Source organism: Schistocerca nitens, chromosome 1 (assembly GCF_023898315.1).
Source record: "Schistocerca nitens isolate TAMUIC-IGC-003100 chromosome 1, iqSchNite1.1, whole genome shotgun sequence".
Classification (NCBI taxonomy): domain Eukaryota; kingdom Metazoa; phylum Arthropoda; class Insecta; order Orthoptera; family Acrididae; genus Schistocerca; species Schistocerca nitens.
In genome coordinates this window covers 739,334,933-739,362,299 of record NC_064614.1, presented here as the reverse complement: position 1 = coordinate 739,362,299, position 27,367 = coordinate 739,334,933, and the positions used below count along the sequence as shown (strand labels likewise).

The 27,367-nt window shown below is 43.7% G+C and overlaps 1 protein-coding gene across 3 annotated transcripts in view; it reads right to left on the bottom strand.

Annotated features, from left to right (window-relative positions):
* Nucleotides 1–27,367, bottom strand: part of LOC126260250 (cyclin-G-associated kinase) — a 256,668-nt gene that overhangs the window by 202,507 nt on the left and 26,794 nt on the right. For all 3 annotated transcript variants that reach the window (XM_049957574.1, XM_049957583.1, XM_049957590.1), the window contains exons 5-7: nucleotides 24,583–24,726; nucleotides 20,699–20,820; nucleotides 5,523–5,748 (exon numbers count right to left, since the gene is read on the bottom strand). In XM_049957574.1, coding sequence (XP_049813531.1) covers nucleotides 5,523–5,748; nucleotides 20,699–20,820; nucleotides 24,583–24,726 — 492 coding nt within the window. The remainder of the gene's footprint in view (nucleotides 1–5,522; nucleotides 5,749–20,698; nucleotides 20,821–24,582; nucleotides 24,727–27,367) is intronic.

The window sequence follows — 27,367 nt, the reverse complement described above, 5'->3', positions numbered from 1 at the left end:
TGGCAGTATGAATCTATGGATTTCGCTAGTAATTATAACAAAGCTCATCATTCGAAAACGCAGTCAACCACTTAAACTTCAATCGGCATTCACACGTTTGGCTTTATTCCCCTCAGCTCTTATAGCTCCATCCTCTTTTGTCAACAGGAAAGTTTATATCTAGATGCGACCGGGATTCCTCTGGCAGAGACATCACGTACACTACGCACATATTGAAAAATCAACTTATGATTCACTCAGAAATCAACTTAGAATGTGTTAAAAATAGTTAAAAAATCAAGAGGGATGCGTTTCAAAATTATACGAATAATTGATAGACCAACGTGCACTGGAGACTAGGCACTTTGTGAAACATGGTTTTTCCCCTCAAGAACATGAATTTGCTGCCACTGCCTATACAGCTAACAGCCACACTTCTGTAGCCAGAAGCGGGAAAAGGTACTACTCATGCACGACTCAACTGTGTATGCCCATGAGAATACTCGCAACTGCTGAAACGAATTTAATGTAAACACGAGGCCTACGAGAAATACAGGTCACAGCACGTACGTCACGAGGATAGGCCCGAGTTGGCGTGCTCGCTCGCTCAGCTCAGCAGACAAAATGTATTTCTAAACCTGTTAAATCAAGGTTAGGTGTTTACACACTAATGAGAATTACATCTTGATATGATGCCTCATGCAACCGATAATCATAATGGCACAATTTTAATTTTGTTGTACCACAGTACAACCATAACAAATTATTACTAGGCCTATGGATGATCGTTCGAGGTCTAATAAACAGTAAGACTTCATAATAGCAGATTCCAGTAGAAGATACCATTCTCGTTTACAACTAGTTACGAGTTAATTGTGTTAAAACGCAGTGTCTGCTGAGCTGAGCGAGCAAGGGCAAGGGCAAGAGAACTTAGGTCTACCTTCGTGACGTGCGCGCTGTGGCCTGTCTTTCTTGTGGGCCTCGATGTGAACAGTTGTGACGTCACGCTCACCAAAGGCAATTTATTGTTATGAAGCATTGCATAGTCTTCCTAAAGCCTTTGACACATTTTGCTGTTGGCAGACACTTGTATGAGCACTGTGTTTTGTTGTTGTATGTATTGCATTTCCTTTGCAACTGAAGTTTTATTTTCGTTTTTTTCTCTCGTTCATGTGTTATTGCTGCAGTACTACACTCCTGGAAATGGAAAAAAGAACACATTGACACCGGTGTGTCAGACCCACCATACTTGCTCCGGACACTGCGAGAGGGCTGTACAAGCAATGATCACACGCACGGCACAGCGGACACACCAGGAACCGCGGTGTTGGCCGTCGAATGGCGCTAGCTGCGCAGAATTTGTGCACCGCCGTCGTCAGTGTCAGCCAGTTTGCCGTGGCATACGGAGCTCCATCGCAGTCTTTAACACTGGTAGCATGCCGCGACAGCGTGGACGTGAACCGTATGTGCAGTTGACAGACTTTGAGCGAGGGCGTATAGTGGGCATGCGGGAGGCCGGGTGGACGTACCGCCGAATTGCTCAACACGTGGGGCGTGAGGTCTCCACAGTACATCGATGTTGTCGCCAGTGGTCGGCGGAAGGTGCACGTGCCCGTCGACCTGGGACTGGACCGCAGCGACGCACGGATGCACGCCAAGACCGTAGGATCCTACGCAGTGCCATAGGGGACCGCACCGCCACTTCCCAGCAAATTAGGGACACTGTTGCTCCTGGGGTATCAGCGAGGACCATTCGCAACCGTCTCCATGAAGCTGGGCTACGGTCCCGCACACCGTTAGGCCGTCTTCCGCTCACGCCCCAACATCGTGCAGCCCGCCTCCAGTGGTGTCGCGACAGGCGTGAATGGAGGGACGAATGGAGACGTGTCGTCTTCAGCGATGAGAGTCGCTTCTGCCTTGGTGCCAATGATGGTCGTATGTGTGTTTGGCGCCGTGCAGGTGAGCGCCACAATCAGGACTGCATACGACCGAGGCACACAGGGCCAACACCCGGCATCATGGTGTGGGGAGCGATCTCCTACACTGGCCGTACACCACTGGTGATCGTTGAGGGGACACTGAATAGTGCACGGTACATCCAAACCGTCTTCTACCATTCCTAGACCGGCAAGGGAACTTGCTGTTCCAACAGGACAATGCACGTCCGCATGTATCCCGTGCCACCCAACGTGCTCTAGAAGGTGTAAGTCAACTATCCTGGCCAGCAAGATCTCCAGATCTGTCTCCCATTGAGCATGTTTGGGACTGGATGAAGCGTCGTCTCACGCGGTCTGCACGTCCAGCACGAACGCTGGTCCAACTGAGGCGCCAGGTGGAAATGGCATGGCAAGCCGTTCCACAGGACTACATCCAGCATCTCTACGATCGTCTCCATGGGAGAATAGCAGCCTGCATTGCTGCGAAAGGTGGATATACACTGTACTAGTGCCGACATTGTGCATGCTCTGTTGCCTGTGTCTATGTGCCTGTGGTTCTGTGATCATGTGATGTATCTGACCCCAGGAATGTGTCAATAAAGTTTCCCCTTCCTGGGACAATGAATTCACGGTGTTCTTATTTCAATTTCCAGGAGTGTATTATGCAGTAGCGGGATAAAGTAATATCCTTTGTTAGAGTATTGGTTCTTACCAGCCAAAATTACGAAAATTTAACTGCAAACTAAAACAATGAAAAAATTCCCAGGTTTTTCCCAGTTTTCTACCGGATACAAAAAGTTCCCAGGTTTTTCCCAGATCTCCCCATTGTCCCGGGTTGTGCACACCCTGCCCGGAGGAATCCTGACAGCAACACCACCATGTTGAATAATGCTTTTTGTGCAACCACAGGACATCTTGTTACGACTCAGACTGTGCGCAATAGGCTACATGATGTGCCACTTCACTCCTGACGTCCATGGTGAGGTCCATCATTGCAACCATGCCACCATGCAGTGCAGTACAGATGGGCCCAACAACATGCTGAATGGACTGCACAGGATTGGCATCATGTTCTCTTCACTGATGAGTGTTGCATATGCCTTCAACCAGACAGTCATCAGAGATGTGCTTGGAGGCAACCCTGTCAGGCTGAACGCCTTAGACACCTTATCAAACAAGCCTGGATTGAAAAGGGCTGTTTATGGACGATGTGACCCACCAACCACTCTGAGGGATCTACGTCGATTTGCCATTGAGGAGTGGAACAATCTGGGCCAACAGTGCCTTGATGAACTTGTAGATAGTATGCCATGATGAATACCGGCATACAACAGGATGCGCTACAGGGTATTAGAGGTACCGCAATCTGGACCCCCACTTCTGAAGGTCTTGCTGTATGGTGGTACAACATGTAATGTGTGGTTGTGATGAACAATAAAAAGGGCAGAAATGATGTTTATGTTGATCTCTACTCCAATTTCCTGTACAGATTCCGGAACTCTCAGAACTGAGGTGATGCAAAACTTTTTTGGATATGTGTATGTGTGAAAATGCTTTTACTGGTTGATTTGATCTATGTAATATAATTCAACATTGTTATCAATACAATGCTTATTCAATTCTCATTGTGTTTAATCCATACTTTCATACTAATAGCAGTACTACTAAATGCGAAAGTAACTGTTACATCTTCATGACAATACCAGATGAACCGATTTTGAACTGAATTTTGATATGGAAATAGTTTGAACCCTGAGGAAAATCACAGGCTACTTTAGGAAGTTTTATCTTTTTGAGCATTGTCAACACTTTTAAATATGGTGTACAAGAGTGGGATGCATACAACACTGGATGATGGTCGGCGACTCTTAGTGTTTATAGATCATTCCGTGACAGTGGAAATCCAATGTTGTTGCATGCTCGATTTATGATACTGAATTCCAATATCACTTGTCAAAGCTGGAGACTCTGCGTGGAGATATAGCAATAAAATCCGACGGTAAGCCCGACAACCATACTTAAAAACGTTAGCCTATGATAAGCCTCGCAAACATAAAGACTGATTTTGCACATGGTTCTAAGAGAGCTCAAGCTGCAAAAGTTACTCAAGGCCACTAAACTTCAGAGTAATCTCAGGTTTGCCAGAACTTTGGTGCATAATGGTCAGGTGGTCTTATGAGCTACAGAGACAGAAGAACAGTCACAAGCTCGTCGCATTTTAGACATTAAGCGTCACGCGTTTCTTAAGCTCCTGAGACTCTTGAAGACTCACAATTACAGCATCATTTAAGGCCTGTACAAAAGTGAGATATCATCCCTTAAAAGTGGAACATGGGAGGCTTTTGACGAGGCTGCATTTTTGATCTATTAACTCACTATGTTAATCATAAATTAGTCATGTTCGAGGGATGGATCAAAACACGTAGGTACTATAATGTACTGCAATGGAAGGAAGAAACGGTTGGTCTGTGTTGCTCTGGTGTAAAAATCTCATATCTAGTACTTGGAGAGTCACAGTTACCCCTCAAAACTTTACTTCTGTACGAATGTAATGAATCCATGCATTTATTACATATAATTACACAATATAATGCATGCTTTCAGATTTGACAAAGAGCAAAATAAACACATTCAGTGTGTACCTACACACTGGCACTGCATACATTTCTTTACTTATGTCTGTATACCACTGTATACACAGACATTTATAAACTGCTAGCATCATTCATTCATTCATTCATTCATTCATCATCACAAAACTACTGATATGAGTGCACAGCCACGGATAACAGCTAATAATAGTAATAGTAGTAGTAGTAGTAGTAGTAGTAGTAGTAGTAGTAATAATAATAACATCTGTGGCCAATTTCTTTCTCTATCTTTGTTCAGTCTGAACTACTTCAATGTCCATCACTGCAATGAGTGTTAACCCCTATCTTCCTTCTGACACAGTATTATTTACTAGCACGCATAGTGAAGACAGATTTCAAGAATTTCATCACGATCTATGTCAAATCACACTATTTTTGCTGATCCCCCCCCCCCCCCTCCTCCCAGTAAGGGCCTACATACATTATTTTATTGATGCATGAACCAGGTTCAGACTTATATTAAGTTTAGCTAAGTACTTTCTATTGTACTCTGTTATTTAGTAAGAAGAAAATGGTTTTGTATTTGATGCTAATGACTCTTTGTACAATAGATTCCAGTGAAAAAATTATGAACACATATTTAAATCCCACTCCTCCATCTACCTCCCTTTCACCACCCCATGGAAAACTGCAAAATCCTCTATATGTTTGTCTGCTGTGTTATACCTAACATCTATGTTTAGTTCTCACTAGTTACAGCTTTCAACTCTGTCTGAAGTCAGAGTGGATTGTCTTTTTCTTTCACAGATATTTAAACCAACCAGAACTTCTTACTGTTTACATCGAAAGTGAGCAGTTTATTAGGATTACACACTTTGTGAAGTTATACAAACTTTCAATTTTAATACTACAAGCTTTGAAGAATGAAAGCAGCAATAAGGAAAATATTTTTAATCTGCAATACTCTACTGACTACAGACTTCATTTGATGTTTGACTTGTAAAGTCATACTTACTAATTATTTCATGGAAACATGAATATTTTGCATCACTACTTGGAATTGTATAATTGCCATTTATTATGCGCAGTTTGGCTGAATCTTCAAATGGGTGTCTCATATAACATAAGGTGTACAAAATACATCCTAGTGCCCAGACATCTGATGCCTGTGTAATAGGATGGTTGTTCCAAGTGTCTACCATCTCTGGAGACCTGTACATGGGTGTTGTATAACGGGCCATCTGCAGAAAGGAAATAATTTAATATTAATTCAAATTAAATAAACAATCAAAGACAAGCAGCAAACACACAAAATTTATACCCATAAATATAATAGTTCAACAATTAACTGACTGGGCAGCTCAGCAAGGAAACAAGAGCATCTAATTTTTAATGAAATGACACCTTCAAGTCATCAATGGTGGGCAAATTGCAAGGAATTTCTACAAAATCTATATTCTCTTGCCTTACAAATACAAGGGCAAGATGAAAATTTTTCAGTCTGGCAACAAAATACTGTGTATTTAACTAAAAACTATGCTTTGACATAACTCTTTCTTTTTTAATCAACATTCAAAATTTTCCAGATTCCAAAAAAGTGATTCAGAAAGTTATATCTAATATTCATTCACAGCTACCATAACTTCAGTAAAATGAAATTGTTTTACTTCTTTAAGTGTGGGGAAAGGATTAATTTTCAAAGAACTCATATTTAAATCCATCAAATTTCATACTGTCAAAGCACTTTTGCTGACATTATTTATGGCCCTGATTTTTTCCATTTGCAATCACGGCAATCTCATTTTTTCATCCAGGTGATCCAAAATTTTGGTTGTATTCACCAAAAATTTTGTTACACTTTTGCAAGGTAGTAAATAAGATGCTTCCCTTTCATACCCTAGGAAACACAGACCACAGCCTATGTGGTAGGTGCAACTGAATTCCACCTACTGCTTTGATTGCCATTCAATTTCTGGCAACAAGTAGTGGACTCATGTCTCGTCCAAGTAACAAATCATTGCATAAAATCCGTTAGATTTTGTTTTAAATGGTTAAAAACCATTGGGAAATTTGTTTTTGTATTTGTTTTTAGACATCCTTCAATACATGCATCACTGACATTATAACTAACTCTTCACGTAAAATGTAAAGTCCTCTGTCTTCTGGCATGCTTATGGTGCCAGTTGCTTCACAGATGTTTAATCCAGGATGTGAACTCTCATGCCATTTTCATCAGTTATCACAGATTTGGGATTATTTTTAAGGATAATTTCCACAAGACATACAATCATTTTATTTCAGCCCCTTATTTCCTATGCATTGAAAAAGCAAAAGCATATTATGAATTGTGGTTTATTTGTCTCATAATGTACATAATCTAAATAATTTGATTCAGGTGCAAGAGACTAGTCAAATTGTAGTAAAATGTCACCATTAACAAAGAACAGCTGATGTCAACACACAGCATAATAAATAATAATAATAATAATAACAATAATAATAATACAATTTTGTTATACATACAGACAATAAAATCTAACACTTAATTACCCCTTGCTCAAATGATCATTTCATCCTCTATGCATTCTTCTATTGAATAGTAGCATTTCTCCTACAGAATCTGCTGTAGCCACGTTTTTAACATTTCTAGCTTCATATTAAATATGTTTTTGCCCATTAACTTGTTATAAATTGCCGTCATCGTATACTGTGGAGTCTGTGCATATAATTTCGACTGGTGCGTGGGTAGAATAAAATTATTTTATTTCTTGTGTTATATGTATGGTTAAAATGATTCTCCTCAAATAATTTTTTTCTGCTGTGTAGGAAGATTATAATTTCATAAATGTATATTGAGGAAACAGTTAGGATTCACATGTATCAGATAATTTTCTTTTGCAGTTTCAGTATTTGAGATACACTACTTGAACTTCCCCAGAAAATTATCCCATATCTAGTGACAGATTCCAAATAATTATGATAAGAAATTTTTTGTGTACTCAAGTCAGTGGAATTTGGTATTATTTGCATTGCAAATGCAAAACTACTTAGTTTATTTGATAGGAAGTCAGTATGTGTATTCCAGCTAAGTTCTCGTCCACATTTAGACCCAGGAATTTGACGGTGTCAACTTCTTTCGTAGGTTGATTTTTATGTTGTATTTCAAGTTGCACGCATTTTGAATGTTTTATTTTGAAATGTACCACATGGGTTTTTGCAATGTTCAGTTTCAACCCATTTAAATGGAACTAGTTTTCTAAGGTATCCAGTGTGCTTATGATGGAGCCCAGAATTTTTTCTGCATTGTCATCCTCAATTAAAACAGAAGTATCATCTGCAAATAATTGGCAATAATAAAAAACAAACAATTTTGTGAAGGCACAGTATTCCAATTAATCTGTTTGAAAGAGCCTTACAATATATTTACTTTATAAATCTATTAAATGAAAGCTATTCTGCAGATCAAACTGATACTTTATCTGCATTGTTCCACAACACATATCTACATAACAGAAACAAAAAATATTTTAAATGGAATCAATGCCATTCTCTCACCATAATTTTTTTCCTCAGCTTTTTATACAGTACAGATGTCAACAACCAAGACTTTTGTGCAATATGAGAACATGATAGCAGTAAGAGTCAATTTCCCCCTCCCCCCACACAGCCCTTGACTCCTAAGCAAGAACATAAAACATCAGAGGCCATAAAAACAAAATTCAATTCTTCTGCAAAACCATGTGCTACAAAAAGTCAACCACATGCTTGACAGTGGATTGGACTGGATTGAAAGGGTTGAAGGAATCAAACTATGAGGTCATCAGTCTCTCCATCCTATATGCGTAAGACTGGGAAGAGTCCCCAGAGAGGAAGGACACAGTGGACAGTTCCTGATGAAGCCGTTAGGAGTGAGAATCAATAAAACTAAGAGAAAGAAGCAAGTAAAATTGAAAGTAGGGTAAAAGGGTGAAGGTGGGTGAGTTGATCCACCCAGAAAGCTACTGGAAGCCCTGGGACATGTCATGCAATACGAGACGCACCCTTGGCATTTGACTAGTGTTACCTCAACCTCCAATGGCACAAGAAAACTAACAGTGTGGACAAGTCGATAAAATCTCATGAACGAGAGCAATGACAATGAGACAATAAACCAATGCCAGATGTAAAAAAAATAAGAACAATTAAAAAGATGGTAAGGACAGGGACTAGCTTGGACCACTGAGCAAGAGCAGTCATGGGTGCCCTGGATCAGAGCAGGCAGACGAAACCCCCTCAAATCTCTCAAGTGGCTGATGAGGCCAATGTTGCCTACCTAACAGACAGAATTAGAAACATTTACAGGTAAAACATAAAACCAAATCAGCCGCTTTTGCATTGTCTGGTGGCTAAATTGGGCACTCTGGTATGATGGGGGCCACTGTCAAACAGGTATCACATAAAGAGTGGGGTAGATCCTCATGCTGTATGATATGGTCATGGATCAGCAAAGTGTAAGCAATGGGAAGCCGACAGAAACTGGTAGATCCCTACGATAAGTATGAAGGGAAGACTGCCACAGGGTCTTTGTCCCCTTTATTGTTCACAGTTTGTTCTGAGAAATGAGGGCATACATTTAATGGTACCAGGCCTCCAACAACTGACAGTGTAGGGTTGACTGAAGGTCCAGTATTCCCCTATCCAAAGTCAGCATCCTGGTAGACAACTTGGCCAACCAGTCAGCATGTTTGTTCCATGGGCTCCCAATGTGACATGTGACCTGGGGTCCTGACAAAGACTGCCATCCATCCCGATTGATGGAGGTCAGAAAGGAGAACTTTGACAGTCACAACCAATGCATGTTGAAGGTAGCATTGATCATCGGCCTGAATGCTACTCAGGTAGTCATTATCAATTAAGAATGTCTTGACAGTGCAAGAATGAGGGCTCAATCAATGGCCACGAATTATGCAATATATACACTGCATCCATTCAGCAGGGATGAAGTTCACTGCATCTTGCATGTTTATAGGTAAAACCTGTTTGACCTTTGACTGTAGGGCCGTAAATGTGTACCACTTCCTTGCCGGGAAATGCATCTAGGATGGCCAGGTAATAGGCAGTGAAAAAGCATGGGTTCAACATAGTCTTTCAGACTGAAGGATAGGCAAGACAGATCCGAGGACAGTGTACACACCAAGAGTGTTCACACAGTTGCTCCCTCACACAAGGCAACAGTGGGGAAAGTTGGCATTCAGAGCAGTGACACTATGTGCAAAATGCAATCGGGACTCTGTAATTATATTATACAAAAATTTTCCTTTTGTTATTTGTTATCTGACTGCAAATTTGAAATTAAAAAATTCTTGAAAGTCTTGGAATCAATGGGAATCATCGCCAGTATCAGTGTTGATAACAAGCAAAAATTGTTGAAATTCTTGATTGCAAGGACGGATGAACTGTCCACATACATAATTAGGTTTTGTACGGAACCCTCAATGTGCGAGTCCTCAGAACACATGGTCAATTTTTCTTTTATCAGATGTGCCTAGCAAAAGGAAATGTTTGTTTATGCATTTTGTATTTTTGTGAAAAATACAGGGAACAAACAAGGAACAGTTTCATTGCTAGTAAAATATACATTATTGAAAAATCATCATAAGAACTGTAACAGTTCATAAGAACTGTTATAAAATATGACATGTCAACACAATGAAGTATCGATTAGTGCAATTCGTCTGTAATGTAACATCAAATACTGCCTTCATTTTTCCTAGTCTCTTATGTAACAATTACATCTGCAAAAATTAGCTGTCAATATGAACAGCAAGTTATTCAAAAGTAATGATTTGTGGAATTTTTTGTATGATTTAAGTGATCAAAATTCATGTATGCACACTTAAGACTTCGCACTACATGGCGCTACATTCTCTTGTCAAGGCTGCATCTGATTATTTGCTGATTCACGTGCTAACTAGGAATGGCTGTACTAATTGCTGTTTTAAGTAGCTCTTTGTGTGGCAAAAGTAAGTAACTTTAAAATTCTTTAAATACTTGCAGTGAGTTTTAGCAGCAAAAAAATTGACACAGTATTTCTTTTGGAGTATTCTTACAGTGAAAAAAAATTTCAGGTTAGGTTTCGACATCGTGGACTGGACCCCTTGTCAGTTTATCCAAAGATATTTAGCACGCAGAAGAGTCGTTATACCAATAACATGTGAAACAGCATGAAGAATACTCACAGAAATGAGAGCGTATCACCATTTACTGTTCTCAGAAGGACCAATGCTTTTGGCAAACACTATGTGAACACTTAGGCCATGCAAAAATCCGGCTGTGCATATCAGATGTATGAAATACATGCAAACACAAATTAGAACAACAAAATTACATTATTTTATAGTTGACACTTCATGCGTTGGAGCTGGTTTCCTCCAATCAGTGCACTCAGCGTCATGTCTGAATTGTTTGCCACTACCAAACTGCCACAACAGTCTGTCAGTTCACACCCAACACTAATCACACACTACTGAATCGAGATTGGTTTACATTATATAAGGTTTGCATGGCATTGTGTGAAACCAAATTTTAGAAGGCTGCAGTGTATTCTTATGACTGGATCAACAGAGTATAAATATAACAATCTTCAGCAGGATAATGGCTTAGAGCAATGGTTAGCATACAGAGCTGAAGTGTGGAAGGTTGCAGGTTCAAATCTCATCATAAACAACATTTTTTTTAAAAAAAATTTCTACGTCTAATCAAAGAATTTTGACTCTTATTCTTATTCTATTAATTAGTTTATATATAAATTTTTAATTTCTAATACATTGCTGCGTCTTTTTTATAATCACACTGACTTATTTGTTCTTACTTTTCATCCTATGATTCCTTTTAGGTTTCGAATCTACCTGTGTTGCCAATAATCTGCTTCAAAGTGCCAACTACGACTGCTCCTCAGTTGGTAACACGACAGCTTGTGTAGCCAGTGTGAGGATAGTTTCAGGTAATCAATGATAAAGAGAAATTACAATTTGGTTTTAACGTTGAACCTGAAATTTTTCTCTCTTGAGTTTGCTCATAGAGGTCAGGTTTCATTGCCATGAGTAAAGCAATCATGATTTTAGTTCTGCAGATTGCTCAATGCTGTTGTCTCAGAATTATTGCCCTTCACAAGTTTATCATTAGGTCAGAACACAAATTTGAATTCAGGGCTACAAAATGTTTTGTCTGCCACAGCTCAATCACAGGTCACCTAAAATCAGCTGTCGACAGAGCATTTGCATTTCCATTATACCCCTTGGCAACTGCTTCCAACATTGCTCTGCATTACACATTACAGCATCGGTGAAAAGACCTGCCGTTTTGTGTGTTGCCTATAACTGAGCAGTAGCTGGCAACTTATGTGGCAATGCTGTAGTGGCAAGTGACAGACATAAACTGACAAGCAATTTTAATTGGAATATAGCAACCAATGTGTGTTTGCAATTATTTATTGACTAAGGAAATGCTTGCCTAACCATATGTTTCAGGACTATGTGATATATAGCTGGCCGAAGTGGCCGTGCGGTTAAAGGCGCTGCAGTCTGGAACCGCAAGACCGCTACGGTCGCAGGTTCGAATCCTGCCTCGGGCATGGATGTTTGTGATGTCCTTAGGTTAGTTAGGTTTAACTAGTTCTAAGTTCTAGGGGACTAATGACCTCAGAAGTTGAGTCCCATAGTGCTCAGAGCCATTTGAACCATTTTTGACTATGTGATAAATGACAGTACATAATCACAACAGTAATCAGTGCACAATGGAATAAACTGCTGCAATGTTTTCAAGAAGTTCTTTCTCCATTTGCCCTCAATAATGTTGAACTTTTCATTTCATTCCTAATTCTAAATAGTTTGTTTCCATAAAGGCAGTGAAAATAAGGCTAATATACAATGTGTTGCAATGCAGAAAAAAACAAAAAAAAATTATCATCAGTTATGTTATCCAATGTATTATTCTTTTCGGTTATTTTATTTATTATGGTTTTACGGCGCAAAACTGCTACGGTCATTAGTGCCCGGTCTGTGACTTAGGAAAAGGTAAAAAAACAAAACTGAAAACCAACAGCAATGGGAGCGAAACTCACAAAATTGGGGAAACTAAAAACAGTAGGAAAGCTTAAAAAACCACTATAGAAGGGGGGGTTGTTTGTCCCCAAAAAGAGCTTCATATGACTGACAACATCTCACTGACACTAATAAACTCAAGTACGCGATCGGCTGAGTGCGTGTCATCTGCTAAAATGGAAGATATATCAGGCGACAGCTGTAGACGGGCGCGTAACGGAGTAAAATAGGGGCACTCAAGTAAAAGGTGTCTCCCCGTCCACAGTTGAGAGCAATGGGGACAAAGAGGGGGAGGATCGCCACTTAAAAGATGTCGATGGCTAGAAAGACAGTGCCCTATCCGGAATCTAGTTAAAATTACCTCCTCCCGACGACGAGTTCGGGAGGAAGAGATCAAAGCACAGGGAAGAGCTTTCACGTCCCGCAATTTATTATTGGGAAGTGTCGACCAATGTGCGCGGCATAAAAGAGAACACGACGACATAAAACACTACACAGATCGGCGAAGGGAATGATGCGAATAGCTGGCTGAAGAAGAGAGATTGCAGCCTTGGCCGCTATATTGGCCACCTCTCTTCCACAGATACCAACATGTCCTGGGATCCAGAGGAAAGCCACAGAGATGCCCCCAAGTGGAGCAAGTGGAGGCAGTCCTGAATCCGGTGGACCACAGGGTGGACAGGGTAGAGAGCTTGGAGACTGAGGAGACAGCTGAGCGAATCTGAGCAGATAATATACTGTATCCGCTGATGGTGACGAATGTATTGGACAGCCTGGAGAACAGCGTAAAGCTTCACAGTAAAAACCGAACACTGGTCGGGAAGCCGAAATCGATTGGGGGTGTTGCCAACAATATAGGCACTCCCAACTCCAAACGATGTTTTCGAGCCATCAGTGTAAATAAATGTGGCATCTTTAATTTGTGGGCATAGAGCAGCAAATGCCCAACGATTAACAAGAGAAGGGGTGCCATCCTTAGGAAACTGACAAAGGTCACGGAGCAGGCAGGTCCGGGGCCAGAGCCAAGGCGGTGCTGTACCCCAAATTGTCAAGAAAGTTTCAGGAACGTGGAAGGAAAGAGAACGGAGCAGTTGACAGAAGCGGACTCCTGGTGGTAGTAGGGAGGAAGGGCGACCTGCATACCCTAAATCCAAGGAGGTGTCGAAAAAAAATGTCATGGGCCGGATTAGCAGGCATGGAAGACAGATGGCTAGCATAACAACTCAGAAGGACAGCTCGCTGATTGGACAGAGGAGGTTCAGCAGTCTCAGCATAAAGGCTTTCCAGAGGGCTGGTGTAAAAAGCTCCAGACACTAAACGTAATCCACGGTGGTGGACAGAGACGCTGAAGAACAGACGGCCGAGCAGAGGAGTAAACTATGCTTCAATAGTCCAATTTCGAGCACACTAAGGCATGATAGAGGCGGAGAAGGACCACTCGGTCCGCTCCCCAGGAGGTGCCATTTAGGACACGGAGGGTGTTGAGGGATCGCAGACAGCGAGCCGAAAGATAGGAAACGTGGGAGGACCAGCACAGTTTTTCTGTCAAACATAAGACTCAAGAATTTAGCAACATCTGCGAACGGAAGGTTGACAGGGCCTAGATGTAAGGAAGGGGGAAGAAACTCCGTACGACACCAAAAATTAACACAAACGGTCTTACTGGGAGAAAAGCAGAAGGTGGTTTCGATGCTCCAAGAGTGGAGGCGATCGAGACACCCTTGAAGATGTCGTTCAAGAAGGCTGGTCCGTTGAGAGCTGTATAAGATCGCAAAATCATCCACAAAGAGGGAGCCCAAGACATCAGGAAGGAGACAATCCATAATTGGATTGATGGCAATGGCAAACAGTACCACACTTAGCACGGAGACCTGGGGTACCCCGTTCACCCGCACTTTAAATGTGCGCCCTGCCATAAATTCACGAAGAAAAAGAGGCAGCCGACCTCGAAAGCCCCATGGGAACAGTGTACGGAGGATGCCTGTCCTCCAACAGGTATCATATGCTCTCTCCAGATCAAAAAATACTGCTACTGTTTGGCGTTTCCTGAGAAAATGGTTCAAGATATAAGTGGAGAGAGCAACAAGATGGTCAACTGCAGAACGATGCTTTCGGAAACTGCATTGGGCAGGTGTTAAAAGACTTCGGGACTCCAGCCACCAGGCTAAACGGCAATTCACCATACACTCCAAAACCTTACATACACTACTCGTGAGAGAAATGGGGCGATAGTTAGAGGGGAGATGTTTGTCCTTTCCAGGTTTCGGAACAGTAACGACGATAGCTTCCCGTCAACATCTGGGAAAAGTACTGTCGGTCCAAATTCAATTATAAAGGCGAAGGAGGTAACACAGACTATGGTATGATAAATGCAGCAACATTTGGATGTGGATACCATTCGGTCCTGGGGCGGAAGAGCGAGAAGAAGAGAGTGCGTGTTGGAGTTCCAGCATGTAGAAAACAGTATTATAGCTTTCGCGATTTTGGGAGGAGAAAGCAAGAGGTCGTACTTCCGCTGCATGTCTGTTCAGGAGAAACGCTGGCGGGTAATTTGAAGAGGTCAAAATCTCAGCAAAGTGTTGACCCAATGAGTTAGAAATTGCGACAGGGTCCACTAATTTATCATGCACGACAGTGAGCCCAGAGACCGGGGAGAAACTAGGTGTGCCAGATAACCGTTGAATCCGACTCCAAACTTCCGAGGAGGGAGTGGAGGTGTTAAATGAGCTAGTAAAGAAGTCCCAGCTGCCCTTCTTGCTATTACGGATGATGCGACGGCATTGCGCACGGAACTGCTTATAGCGGATACAGTTTGCCAAAGTAGGATGGTGGCAGAAAACGTGAAGAGCACGTCACCGCTCACGTATTGCGTCTCGGCATGCCTCGTTCCACCAAGGAACTGGGGGGCACTGGGGCAATTCGGAGGTGCGAGGTATTGAACGTTCCGCGGCTGTAAGAATAATTTCTGTAATATGAGTGACCTCATCATCGACGCTAGGAAAGTGACGGACATCTAATGTCGCTAGAGACGAAAAGAGTGTCCAATCGGCGTGGGCAAACTTCCAGCGTCTCGGGCGCATATATGGCAGTTGTGGCTGCAATCTAAGGACACATGGAAAGTGGTCACTGGAGTGTGTATCAGCAAGAGCGAACCATTTGAGGCGCTGAGCTAGCGGAACAGTACCGACCGATAGGTCCAAATGAGAGTAATTTGTCGTGGTGGCAGACAAAACTGTAAGGTCTCCAGTGTTGAGGCAAACAAGATCCGCTTGGTGGAAGACGTCTATCAATAGTGAGCCGCACGGACAAGGACGCAGAGATCCCCAAAGCGGTCGGTGGGCATTGAAGGCCTCAACCAGCAAATAGGGAGGCGGAAGCTGACCAAGAAGATGAAGGAGATCATCTCTTGCCATTGGTGTGGACAATGGAATGTATACAGTACAAAGAGAGAAGGTGCATCCAGAGAGGGAAAGACGGACAGTGACAGCTTGGAAGGAACTGTTTAAGGGGATTGGGTGATAACGGACAGTATGATGGAGAAGAATCATGAGTCCTCCATGTGCTGGAGTGCCTTCAACAGAGGGGAGATCAAATTGGGCTAACTGAAAATGCGGGAAAACAAAGCGATCGTGGGGACGCAGCTTTGTTTCCTGAAGACAGAAGATGACCGGCGAGTAGGATCGTAAGAGGATCGACAATTCATCCTGATTGGCTCGAATGCCGCAGATATTCCATTGGATAATGGGCATAGGGTGGACAGAAAAGGGAAGAATGTGACCAAGGTTGCCCTCAACTCAATGACTGCTCAGACCTTGCGACCGACAGCGTGGAACAGCATTCTGCCGAAGGCAGAAGATCCTCATCCATAGGTTGTCCGGGAGCAGCTCCTGCCACCAGCGATCGGCCGGTTGATCGGGCACCAGCAGTGCGCCTCAGCAACACAGAAGATGGCTGAGGGCGGTTACCGCCAGGCGGTGCTGTAGATGAGACACACTGTGGCGGAGAAGGAGAGGAACTGGGTTTCTTATTAGCCTTCTTGGAAACTGGACGCTGAGATGAAGGAGGAACCGATGGTTGTGAAGTTGGGGTACGTAAAAAATCTTCACGAGTAGGCTCTTTCTTGGAACTCCGGGTGTCTGATTTTGGGGCTCGAGATTTAGCAGAACCTGATGAAGGGTGAGCCATAGAGTGAGCAGGTGAGAGTGGGGACGTTGAAAGGGCGATCTCTGCGCTGGCTGATCTGACGACCGTGGCACTAAAGGTGAGATCATAAGTCTGCATGGCTGCCTCCTTTGTTGGCCGAGGAGAGGCAAGGACAGTGCTGTATTTACCTGTGTGAGGCACAGTGGCCTTTCGACTGGCGAATAACTTTCGAGCAGCAAAGGTCGACACCTTTTCCTTCACTCTGGTTTCCTGAATGAGCAGTTCGTCTTTAAAAATGGGGCAATCTCGAGAGGAAGCAGCGTGGCCACCGATACAGTTGATGCAACGAGGGGATGGAGGTAGACAAGCACCCTCATGGGCATCTTTGCCACACGTAACGCATTTGGCCAGATTGGAACAGAACTGGCTGGTATGATTGAACCGCTGACACCGATAGCAATACATAGGGTTTGGGATGTAAGGGCGAACGGAAATTATCTCATAGCCCACTTTTATGTTCGATGGAAGTTGAACTCTGTCAAATGTCAAGAAGACAGTTCGAGTTGCAACGATGTTCTTGTCAACCCTTTTCATGACTCGATGAACAGCCGTTACGCCCTGGTCAGACAGGTAGTTTTGAATTTCCTCGTCTGACAATCCCTCGAGGGAGCGTATATAAACAACCCCACGTGATGAATTTAAAGTGCGGTGCGCTTCCACCCGGAGACGGAAGATGTGTAGCAGTGAAACACACAGCAATTTTTGTGCCTGGAGGGCACTGTTTCTGACAACAAGGTGCCATTTTGTAAACGGGAACAAGACTTTACAGGACCTGCAATTGCATCGACACCTTTATGAATAATGAAAAGGTTGACTGTGGAGAAGTCTTGACCTTCGTCCGACCGAGAAACAACAAGGAACTGTGGCAATGATGGAAGAACTGTCCGTGGCTGAGACTCATTGAACTTACACTTGTGAGCAAACACAGTAGATTATGAGGAAACCACTGTGGAAGTATCCCCCATGATTACCGGCGTCTCCGATGGCACATTCCTTCCTTGTGGGGGCCCTCTCTGAGGGCACTCCCGCCTTAGGTGATTGTTCACACCTCAGGTCACACCTCCCGAGAAACGGACGGAGGGACCAATCGGCACTTTCAGAAGGTATCAGCTCGGGTAATCACCCCTCCCTGGGCCTGGCCATTACCAGGGGGTACGTACATGTCCTACCTGTCTACCCAGGGCGGGGAATTACGCTTTACCCCGTCACCGGCTACGCATGGGAATGGGTGGGTCGTCCTTCAGACACGCACAGGGAGGAACAAAGAAAAGGAAAGGAAAGAAGAGAGGTCTAAAACGCCGCAGCAGAGAAAAGGGTAAAGAGAAGAGGTAAGGAAAGAAGAAGGACAAAGGAAGGACAAAGACTTGCCAGCAGAGAAAGCATAGAAGAGAGACCGATTTACAGTTTCGAGTGTCCGTCTCCAGACATAGGCACTAAACATACTCCCAGAGGGGGGGAATGGGAAGGGAAGGGAAGGGAAGGGAATGGAAGGGAAGGGAAGGGAAGGGAAGGGAAGAGAAGAGGTGGCGGTGAGGGGGGGGGGGGGGGGGGGGAAGATATGGGGGATGGGGAAGGATGCGGAAAAGGAAGGTACGCAGCCCAGAAAGGAAGGAGGGCCACACTAGCTCGGGGTCCCATGCTTGCTACGCACGTATCCACAAAAGAGTTGTGGACCCCCTGGGGGGTTTTTGGTTATTGTATACATATACAATCAGCAAGTGAGTGTCAATATTTGCTGCAAAGATTGACAGTCACTTGCTAACCTCGACACACAATGTTGCTACCACTCCACCATACATCTACATCTACATTTATACTCCACAAGCCACCCAACGATGTGTGGCGGAGGGCACTTAACGTGCCACTGTCACTACCTCCCTTTCCTGTTCCAGTCGCGTATGGTTTGCGGGAAGAACGACTGCCGGAAAGCCTCCGTGCGCGCTCGAATCTCTCTAATTTTACATTCGTGATCTCCTCGGGAGGTATAAGTAGGGGGAAGCAATATATTCGATACCTCATCCAGAAACGCACCCTCTCGAAACCTGGACAGCAAGCTACACCGCGATGCAGAGCGCCTCTCTTGCAGTGTCCACCACTTGAGTTTGGTAAACACCTCCGTAACGCTATCACGCTTACCAAATAACCCTGTGACGAAAAGCGCCACTCTTCTTTTGATCTTCTCTATCTCCTCTGTCAACCCGACCTGGTGTGGATCCCACACTGATGAGCAATACACAAGTATAGGTCGAACAAGTTTTGATGGACTACATTTTCTAAGGACTCTCCCAATGAATCTCAACCTGGCACCCGCCTCACCAACAATTAATTTTATATGATCAACCTGGCTGGGAATCAAACCTGGGAACTTGTAATCCACAGGCAACAATGTTAGCCATGACACCATGAGCTGCGAACTGTAATGGTGGAGAAACTGCTCTTTAATTGGGAATGCACATTAAAGATCTTAGGGAAGAATCCTTAGAAAGGCCAAGTTTATTACGGTAACTAACAATTGTGTTGTTATGTTGTGGTCTTCAGTCCAGAGACTGGTTTGCTGCAGCCCTCCACGCTACTCTATCCTGCGCAAGCTTCTTCATCTCCAAGTAACTACTGAAACCTACATCCTTCTGAATCTGCTTAGTGTATTCATCTCTTGGTCTCCCTCTATGATTTTTACCCTCCACACTGCCATCCAATACTAAATTAGTGATCCCTTGATGCCTCAGAACATGTCCTACCAACCGGTCCCTTCTTCTAGTCAAGTTGTGCCACAAACTCCTCTTCTCCCCAATTCTATTCAGTACCTTCTCATTAGTTACATGATCTACCCATATAATCTTCAGCATTCTTCTGTAGCACCACATTTCGAAAGCTTTTATTCTCTTCTTGTCTAAACTAGTTACCATCCATGTTTCACTTCCATACATGGCTACACTCCACACAAATAATTTCAGAAATGTCTTTCTGACACTTAAATCTGTACTCGATGTTATCAAATTTCTCTTATTCAGAAATGCTTTTCTTGCCATTGCCAATCTACATTTTATATCGTTTCTACTGGCAATTATGAAATAAAACATGATTTATTTAAGTGTTCCCATCTTGTTGTAATGACAGCATTGCTAGCAGTAAGAGACTTAACAGCTACAGCTCTATTGGCGAACAGAATAATTATCCCAAGAAAGAAGCTTAGGTGAATGGGAAACTTTGATTGTCAGCTCTTAATTAGAACAGAGAATCTTTCTGTCTTGTCTGTAAAGAATGGACTGTTCGTATTTTATGACATAAATAGTTTTAATCTTTAATGAACACTCCCTTCAGTTTTTAAATCTGTATATCTCCCACATTATTGCTTAACATGTGACCTAACACACTACATGTTGATTTATTACAAATATTTCTACATTAACAGTATTTTCTTATATACTTTTTCTTCAGTTAAGTGATAGTTTTATGGGAGAGAGCACTTCTGCAAGCACCTAAAATATTTGGGAATTTAATTACTTCAATGGACCTAGTAGGTCATAATACAATTGTGTGTTTCAAATGAAAAGGATTTATTATTTATCTTTAAAAATATGTAATATTACAGAACCTCAAGTGACTTCCAACTTTAGAGGAACTTTAATAAAGGGAGAAAGATACACTCTTACAGCACAGTAAATGCTGACTGTTTGAGCCATGCATCATAATATTCTACTACCACCACCACCACCACCACCACCACCACTGTTATTCTGAAAAGCATTCTTTGCTCTGTGTTTGCACAGTAACAAATTTTCAAAATAAAATTTACAGCTGCACTTTTTCAGTTAATATCTAAAGTTGACCTTTCAAACACTATGATGTCCCTTGTGCAGTTTTATTAGCACACTTGATAGGTTAGCTGATTTTACAGCACTCTTACCTCTTCCTCTAAAAGTGATCTCTGGTTAGCTGACCAGGAAGGATCTGGATGATATGATACAGTAGTTGCACTGCCAAAGTCACACAGTTTGATCATGCCATCCTCGCCAATCAGCAGGTTTTCTATCTATTTTGAGAAATATTACAAATCTTTAAGTTATCAACATCTTGAATAGACAATATTTTAAAATAAATATACCATAATTCCTTATAGATATGTAACTACTTAGTTTCCCAGGTTTCTACTTGTACTTTGTGTCTTTAGCAGATTACACTGTTTCCAGAAATTATCTAGTTATTTCAGTTAAAAATTATTTTCTCCCCATTTGCTGTTGTGTGTCAATTCTTACATGGTAGAACAGTAAAGCATAAAGTGCTTCATTTTAACCTTGTGTGCGCAGATGAATCTGTGCGGTCAAACATGTAATCGGATCAAACTACAGTATACTTTCTGAACTAGAACCCATTACCTTTATTTTAGTTTTATACTTTAATTGAATTCAGATGTACCTGTTTGTGTGAATTGTTGCTTTCTTTTAAATCTTTTAATTTACAATACAATGTGGCCTGTTATTCCCCATGTTACCCCATTACTAACTTAATTTCAGAGGGAGAATCCAGTGCACTAGTCCAACGCTCAGTGTAATTTTTTTAATTTCACTCTCAGATGCATCACACAGTTTTGGATTACTTGACTAAATATTCAAGAAGTAAGTACAATGGTCTAATTGCTACTGGATATCCAGCTAGGTTTTTCCTTTGATCTTTTGAATGCTATTTTGATATTGTTTCAGTTATCATATTGAGCTGCTATGAGTAACAATATTCACTGTGCTCACAGTACTGACTCATCAGGCCTCAAATACTGCCTCTTTTCAGATTCAAATATACACTTACAGTGAACAACAGTTCATGTTAGTAGAATTAACATGACATATGAAACAGTGTTAATCCATTTAAGGCACCATCAAAGAGTTTTAACAAGCTGAGAAATACTGCAGAGAAAATACTATTCAACAAAAATGTTGTTGGATACAATGGGAATCATATAGCCAACCTGTTTCACATCAAAGTTTATTCAAACCTTTACCTAGATTTTGACAAATATAAACCCATCTTCATCACAAGCAGTAATGCCATGTAAAAACAGAATATATTGCAACCAGTACGTTGAAGTCATACTTGCAGCAAAATGAAATGTCTAAATTAAACTTAAATGTTACATATTGAGTGAAAAGAGAAACAAAGTCATAATGCTTAGTTAACAGTAAAATGATTCCTTTAAATGCTATGGCATAGACATAAGATATACTCAACAGTAAAAATGATCAAGTAAAATCTAAAGGAGATGTTCATCGAACATATAAACAAACAACTAACAACTAACAAGACAGAAGGGACAAGCCAATAGGAAATTTATGCAGAGATGTTGCTCACATAAGAAGTGGTGACAACCACAAAGGACACCTGACTTGTTAATAAAATTACATTAAAATAACATTACAGAAACAGTAACATAATAAAAATTAGTAAAATGTCAATAAACCTATGCAAATGAAGTTTTTTGTAATTCTTGTTATGTTACTGTTTCTGTAATGTTATCGCAATGTAATTTTATTGACATGTCACGTCTTTTCTGGCTGGCACCATTCTTATGTCAGTCCCATCTGGGCATAAGTTTCCTGCTGGCTTGTCCCTTCCATCCTGTTAGTTGTCTGTCTGATGGACATCTCCTTTATATTTTACATGGATAATTTTTATTGCTGACTATGCCTTATGGATACCATAGCATTTATACGGATCATTTTACTGTTGACTAAGTGTTTCTCTTGTCACTCAATATGTAAAACTTAAGTTTATTTTAGATGTTTCATTTTTTTGCACATATGGCTTCCATGTACTGATTGTAATATATCCTATTTCTAGGTGTTGTTACTTCTTCTGATGAAGACAGGTTTATAACTGTTGAAACCTAGTTGAAAGTTTGAATAAACTTTTGATGTGCAGCTTGTTGGCTGTATGATTCCCATTGCATCCATAATTCTATAGCTGCTGACTGCTGCACAAGTGCACAATTATTTTCTTCATTTATTAATTTTTAAAAGCTTTATGGAAGCACTCTCTTTGGCACACCTTATTAATTATTCATGAGTTCCCTTGTACACAATGGCTGTAATTACAGCATTCTGAATCTTCCAGTGTTCTTTATAATTATGTAAGAAAGAATTTAATATTCAAGCAATACCAAATAAAGCGCAGTATTTTAATGAAAGAGTGATTAATTGTCCTATCTTCAGTTATAAACATTCCCACGAAAGGGGAAAAAAAACCAATAAAACATTGTTTAATGAAAGGGAAATATGGAAATTATTCTGATCAGCTGTTGATCACTTTCATTAAAATATAGGCTATTCCATTTATCTGATGACTGCATGCCTGGGGTATTGCAGGCTGGCCATGGAAGCCACACCTGTCGGTCGAATGGGTCCTTCGGGGCTGTATTATTGCCCCTCTTTTTTTACAAGTTTTAGCCTGAAGGCCATACAGACACATGCGCCTTTTCGGCCAGTGTCATTTGAGCATGAAACAGGCATCACGAGCGTAACAGTGAAGTTTGAGAATGCAACAATGGCAAGAGCTAATTATTCAAATCCACAAGTTTATTACAGAGTCCACTTGTACTGTTAGGAGATTGTTTGAACAGAAGTTTCCAGGAGATCGAGTTCCAAGTCAAGATGCAGTTCACAAATTAGTCAATAAATTTCATGGAATGGGAAGTGTTCAGGACACGAAGCATAAACAATGATGTACAGTGTTCACAGAAGCTTGTCTCTATGACATTGCATACCACCTGGAAAATTCCCCTATAAAATCTCTTAGAAGTCTTTTGCAGAAAACACACAAATATTGAGCACCCCTGTACAAAGTGGTGATAAGGCCCTATAAAGTAACAGCAGCACAAGAAGTTCAACCTGGCAATCCTGTGCACATGGTTAAGTTTTTCAAATGGGTTTTAAAACAAGTGCAAGATGGTGAAATGGATCCTTACCTCATTCTGTTTTCAGACGAGACTTGGTTCCATTTACACGGGTATGTTAATTCCCAAAACACCTGAACTCAGACCTGTTGTGCTTCATGAGGAACCCCTTCATGATTGTAAAAAGAGTGAGTGATGACAGAATAATAGGCCCAATTTTTTTAATGACTTAGTTACAAGTGAAAGATATGTGTAAAACATTTTGTGACCTATTTTAATGAACTGAGTGGAAGAGAACGAAGCTTCGCATTTTGCCAAAACTATCAGGAAGGGCTCATATGGCTAATGTTTCTTTGCATGCAATTCACAATGTGTTCAATGAAAGAGTGATTAAAAGAAGTCCCGATTTAGCTCCATGAGATTTTTATTTGTGGGGTGCATTGAAGGACAAAGTGTACAAACAAATCCTCACACAATAGAGGAACTTAGGGATAATATCTCCAAATCAATTAATTCAATATCTCAGAGAGAATTACATTGTGTGATTAATAATTTCTTGAACAGATGTCAGAAATGTGTGGAAAATTATGGCATGCAGTTCCAGCATCTCCTTGTGTGCCATGGGCAACTACAAAATTTCTTTTCTTATATTTTAAATGTAGTCCTGTCGTACCGCAGCAGTAGGTGGGCGACACAGCATCTGATCACAGGCAATGGAGAGCTCACTGCTCGGCATCTACTGCGCTGCACAAGCGTCATCAGATAAATGGAACACTCAGTATTATAGACCTCACTATAACTCTTCCTTTTTTGCTAACAAAACAGTTTATTGCTGTATTACTGCATGTACAGGTGAGGCAGGAGGGATGAAAGAACTGAAATTTACTTTTTTAAACTATGCTCATCACTTGCCTTGAGATCTCTGTGAATAATAGGGGGCTGCTGACTGTGCATGTGCTGTACAGCCTTGCACGTCTGCCAGAACACACGACAGACTATGTCTGGTGGTAGCGGTGTTGTACGCTGAGTCAGCACGTCGACTAGTGTTCCACCTGCAAGCCATATCACATCAAGCAGCAGCAGAAACACTCCAGAAGCAACTAAGTCCATTACAAATCTTTGACAATTTATGTAACAATCCTCTACTACACGTTTTAAAAATTATTACCATGTAATACCATGTTTACACATGTGAAAATTACTGAACTATCAGTTTAATAAGACACAGCTGCAAAATACTAACGCGTATTCTTTACAGACGAATGGAAAAACTGGTAGAAGCCGACCTCGGGGAAGATCTGTTTGGATTCCGTAGAAATGTTGGAACACGTGAGGCAATACTGACCCTACAACTTATATTAGAAAATAGATTTAAAAAAAGGCAAACCTACGTTCTTAGCATTTGTAGACTTGGAGAAAGCTTTTGACAATGTTTACTGGTACACACTCTTTCAAATTCTGAAGGTGGCAGGGGTAAAATACAGGGAGCGAAAGGCTATTTACAATTTGTACAGAAACCAGATGCCAGTTATAAGAGTCGAGGGGCATGAAAGGGAAGCAGCAGTTGGGAATGGAGAGAGTAGAGAGAGAGGGGGGAGGAGAGAGAGGGGGGGGAGGAGAGAGAGAGGGGGGAGGAGAGAGAGGGGGGGAGGAGAGAGAGAGGGGGGAGGAGAGAGGGGGGAGGAGAGTGAGAGGGGGAGGAGAGTGAGAGGGGGGGAGGAGAGGGGGAGAGAGGGGCCGGAGGGTCGAGGAGAGGGGGAGAGAGGGGCAGAGGGTCGAGGAGAGGGGGAGAGAGGGGCAGAGGGTCGAGGAGAGGGGGAGAGAGGGGCAGAGGGTCGAGGAGAGGGGGAGAGAGGGGCAGAGGGTCGAGGAGAGGGGGAGAGAGGGGCAGAGGGTCGAGGAGAGGGGGAGAGAGGGGCAGAGGGTCGAGGAGAGGGGGAGAGAGGGGCAGAGGGTCGAGGAGAGGGGGAGAGAGGGGCAGAGGGTCGAGGAGAGGGGGAGAGAGGGGCAGAGGGTCGAGGAGAGGGGGAGAGAGGGGCAGAGGGTCGAGGAGAGGGGGAGAGAGGGGCAGAGGGTCGAGGAGAGGGGGAGAGAGGGGCAGAGGGTCGAGGAGAGGGGGAGAGAGGGGCAGAGGGTCGAGGAGAGGGGGAGAGAGGGGCAGAGTGTCGAGGAGAGGGGGAGAGAGGGGCAGAGTGTCGAGGAGAGGGGGAGAGAGGGGCAGAGGGTCGAGGAGAGGGGCAGAGAGGGAGAGGGGGAGAGGGGGGTCGGGGAGAGGGGGGTCGGGGAGAGGGGGGTCGGGGCGACGGAGGGGGGAGACGGAGGGGGGAGAGGGGGAAGGGGGGAAGAGGGAAGGGGGGGAAGAGGGAAGGGGGGAAGAGGGAAGGGGGGGAAGAGGGAAGGGGGGGAAGAGGGAAGGGGGGGAAGAGGGAAGGGGGGGAAGAGGGAAGGGGGGGAAGAGGGAAGGGGGGGAAGAGGGAAGGGGGGGAAGAGGGAAGGGGGGGAAGAGGGAAGGGGGGGAAGAGGGAAGGGGGGGAAGAGGGAAGGGGGGGAAGAGGGAAGGGGGGGAAGAGGGAAGGGGGGGAAGAGGGAAGGGGGGGAAGAGGGAAGGGGGGAAGAGGGAAGGGGGGAAGAGGGAAGGGGGGAAGAGGGAAGGGGGGGAAGAGGGAAGGGGGGGAAGAGGGAAGGGGGGAAGAGGGAAGGGGGGAAGAGGGAAGCGGGGGAAGAGGGAAGCGGGGGAAGAGGGAAGGGGGGGAAGAGGGAAGGGGGGGAAGAGGGAAGGGGGGAAGAGGGAAGGGGGGGAAGAGGGAAGGGGGGGAAGAGGGAAGGGGGGAAGAGGGAAGGGGGGAAGAGGGAAGAGGGAAGGGGGGAAGAGGGAAGGGGGGAAGAGGGAAGGGGGGAAGAGGGAAGGGGGGGAAGAGGGAAGGGGGGGAAGAGGGAAGGGGGGGAAGAGGGAAGGGGGGGAAGAGGGAAGGGGGGGAAGAGGGAAGGGGGGAAGAGGGAAGGGGGGGAAGAGGGAAGGGGGGAAGAGGGAAGGGGGGAAGAGGTAGGGGGGGAAGAGTGAAGGGGGGGAAGAGGGAAGGGGGGGAAGAGGGAAGGGGGGGAGGAGGGAAGGGGGGAAGGAGGGAAGGGGGGAAGGAGGGAAGGGGGGAAGGAGGGAAGGGGGGAAGGAGGGAAGGGGGGAAGGAGGGAAGGGGGGAAGGAGGGAAGGGGGGAAGGAGGGAAGGGGGGAAGGAGGGAAGGGGGGAAGGAGGGAAGGGGGGAAGGAGGGAAGGGGGGAAGGAGGGAAGGGGGGAGGAGGGAAGGGGGGAAGGAGGGAAGGGGGGAAGGAGGGAAGGGGGGAAGGAGGGAAGGGGGGAAGGAGGGAAGGGGGGAAGGAGGGAAGGGGGGAAGGAGGGAAGGGGGGAAGGAGGGAAGGGGGGAGGAGGGAAGGGGGGAGGAGGGAAGGGGGGAAGAGGGAAGGAGGGGAAGAGGGAAGGAGGGGAAGATGGAAGGGGGGAAGGGGGGAAGAGAGAAGGGGGGAAGAGGGAAGGGGGGAAGAGGGAAGGGGGGAAGAGGGAAGGGGGGGAAGAGGGAAGGGGGGGAAGAGGGAAGGGGGGGAAGAGGGAAGGGGAGGGAGAGGGAAGGGGGGAGAGGGAAGGGGGGAGAGGGAGGGGGAGAGGGAGGGGGAGAGGGAGGGGGAGAGGGAGGGGGGAG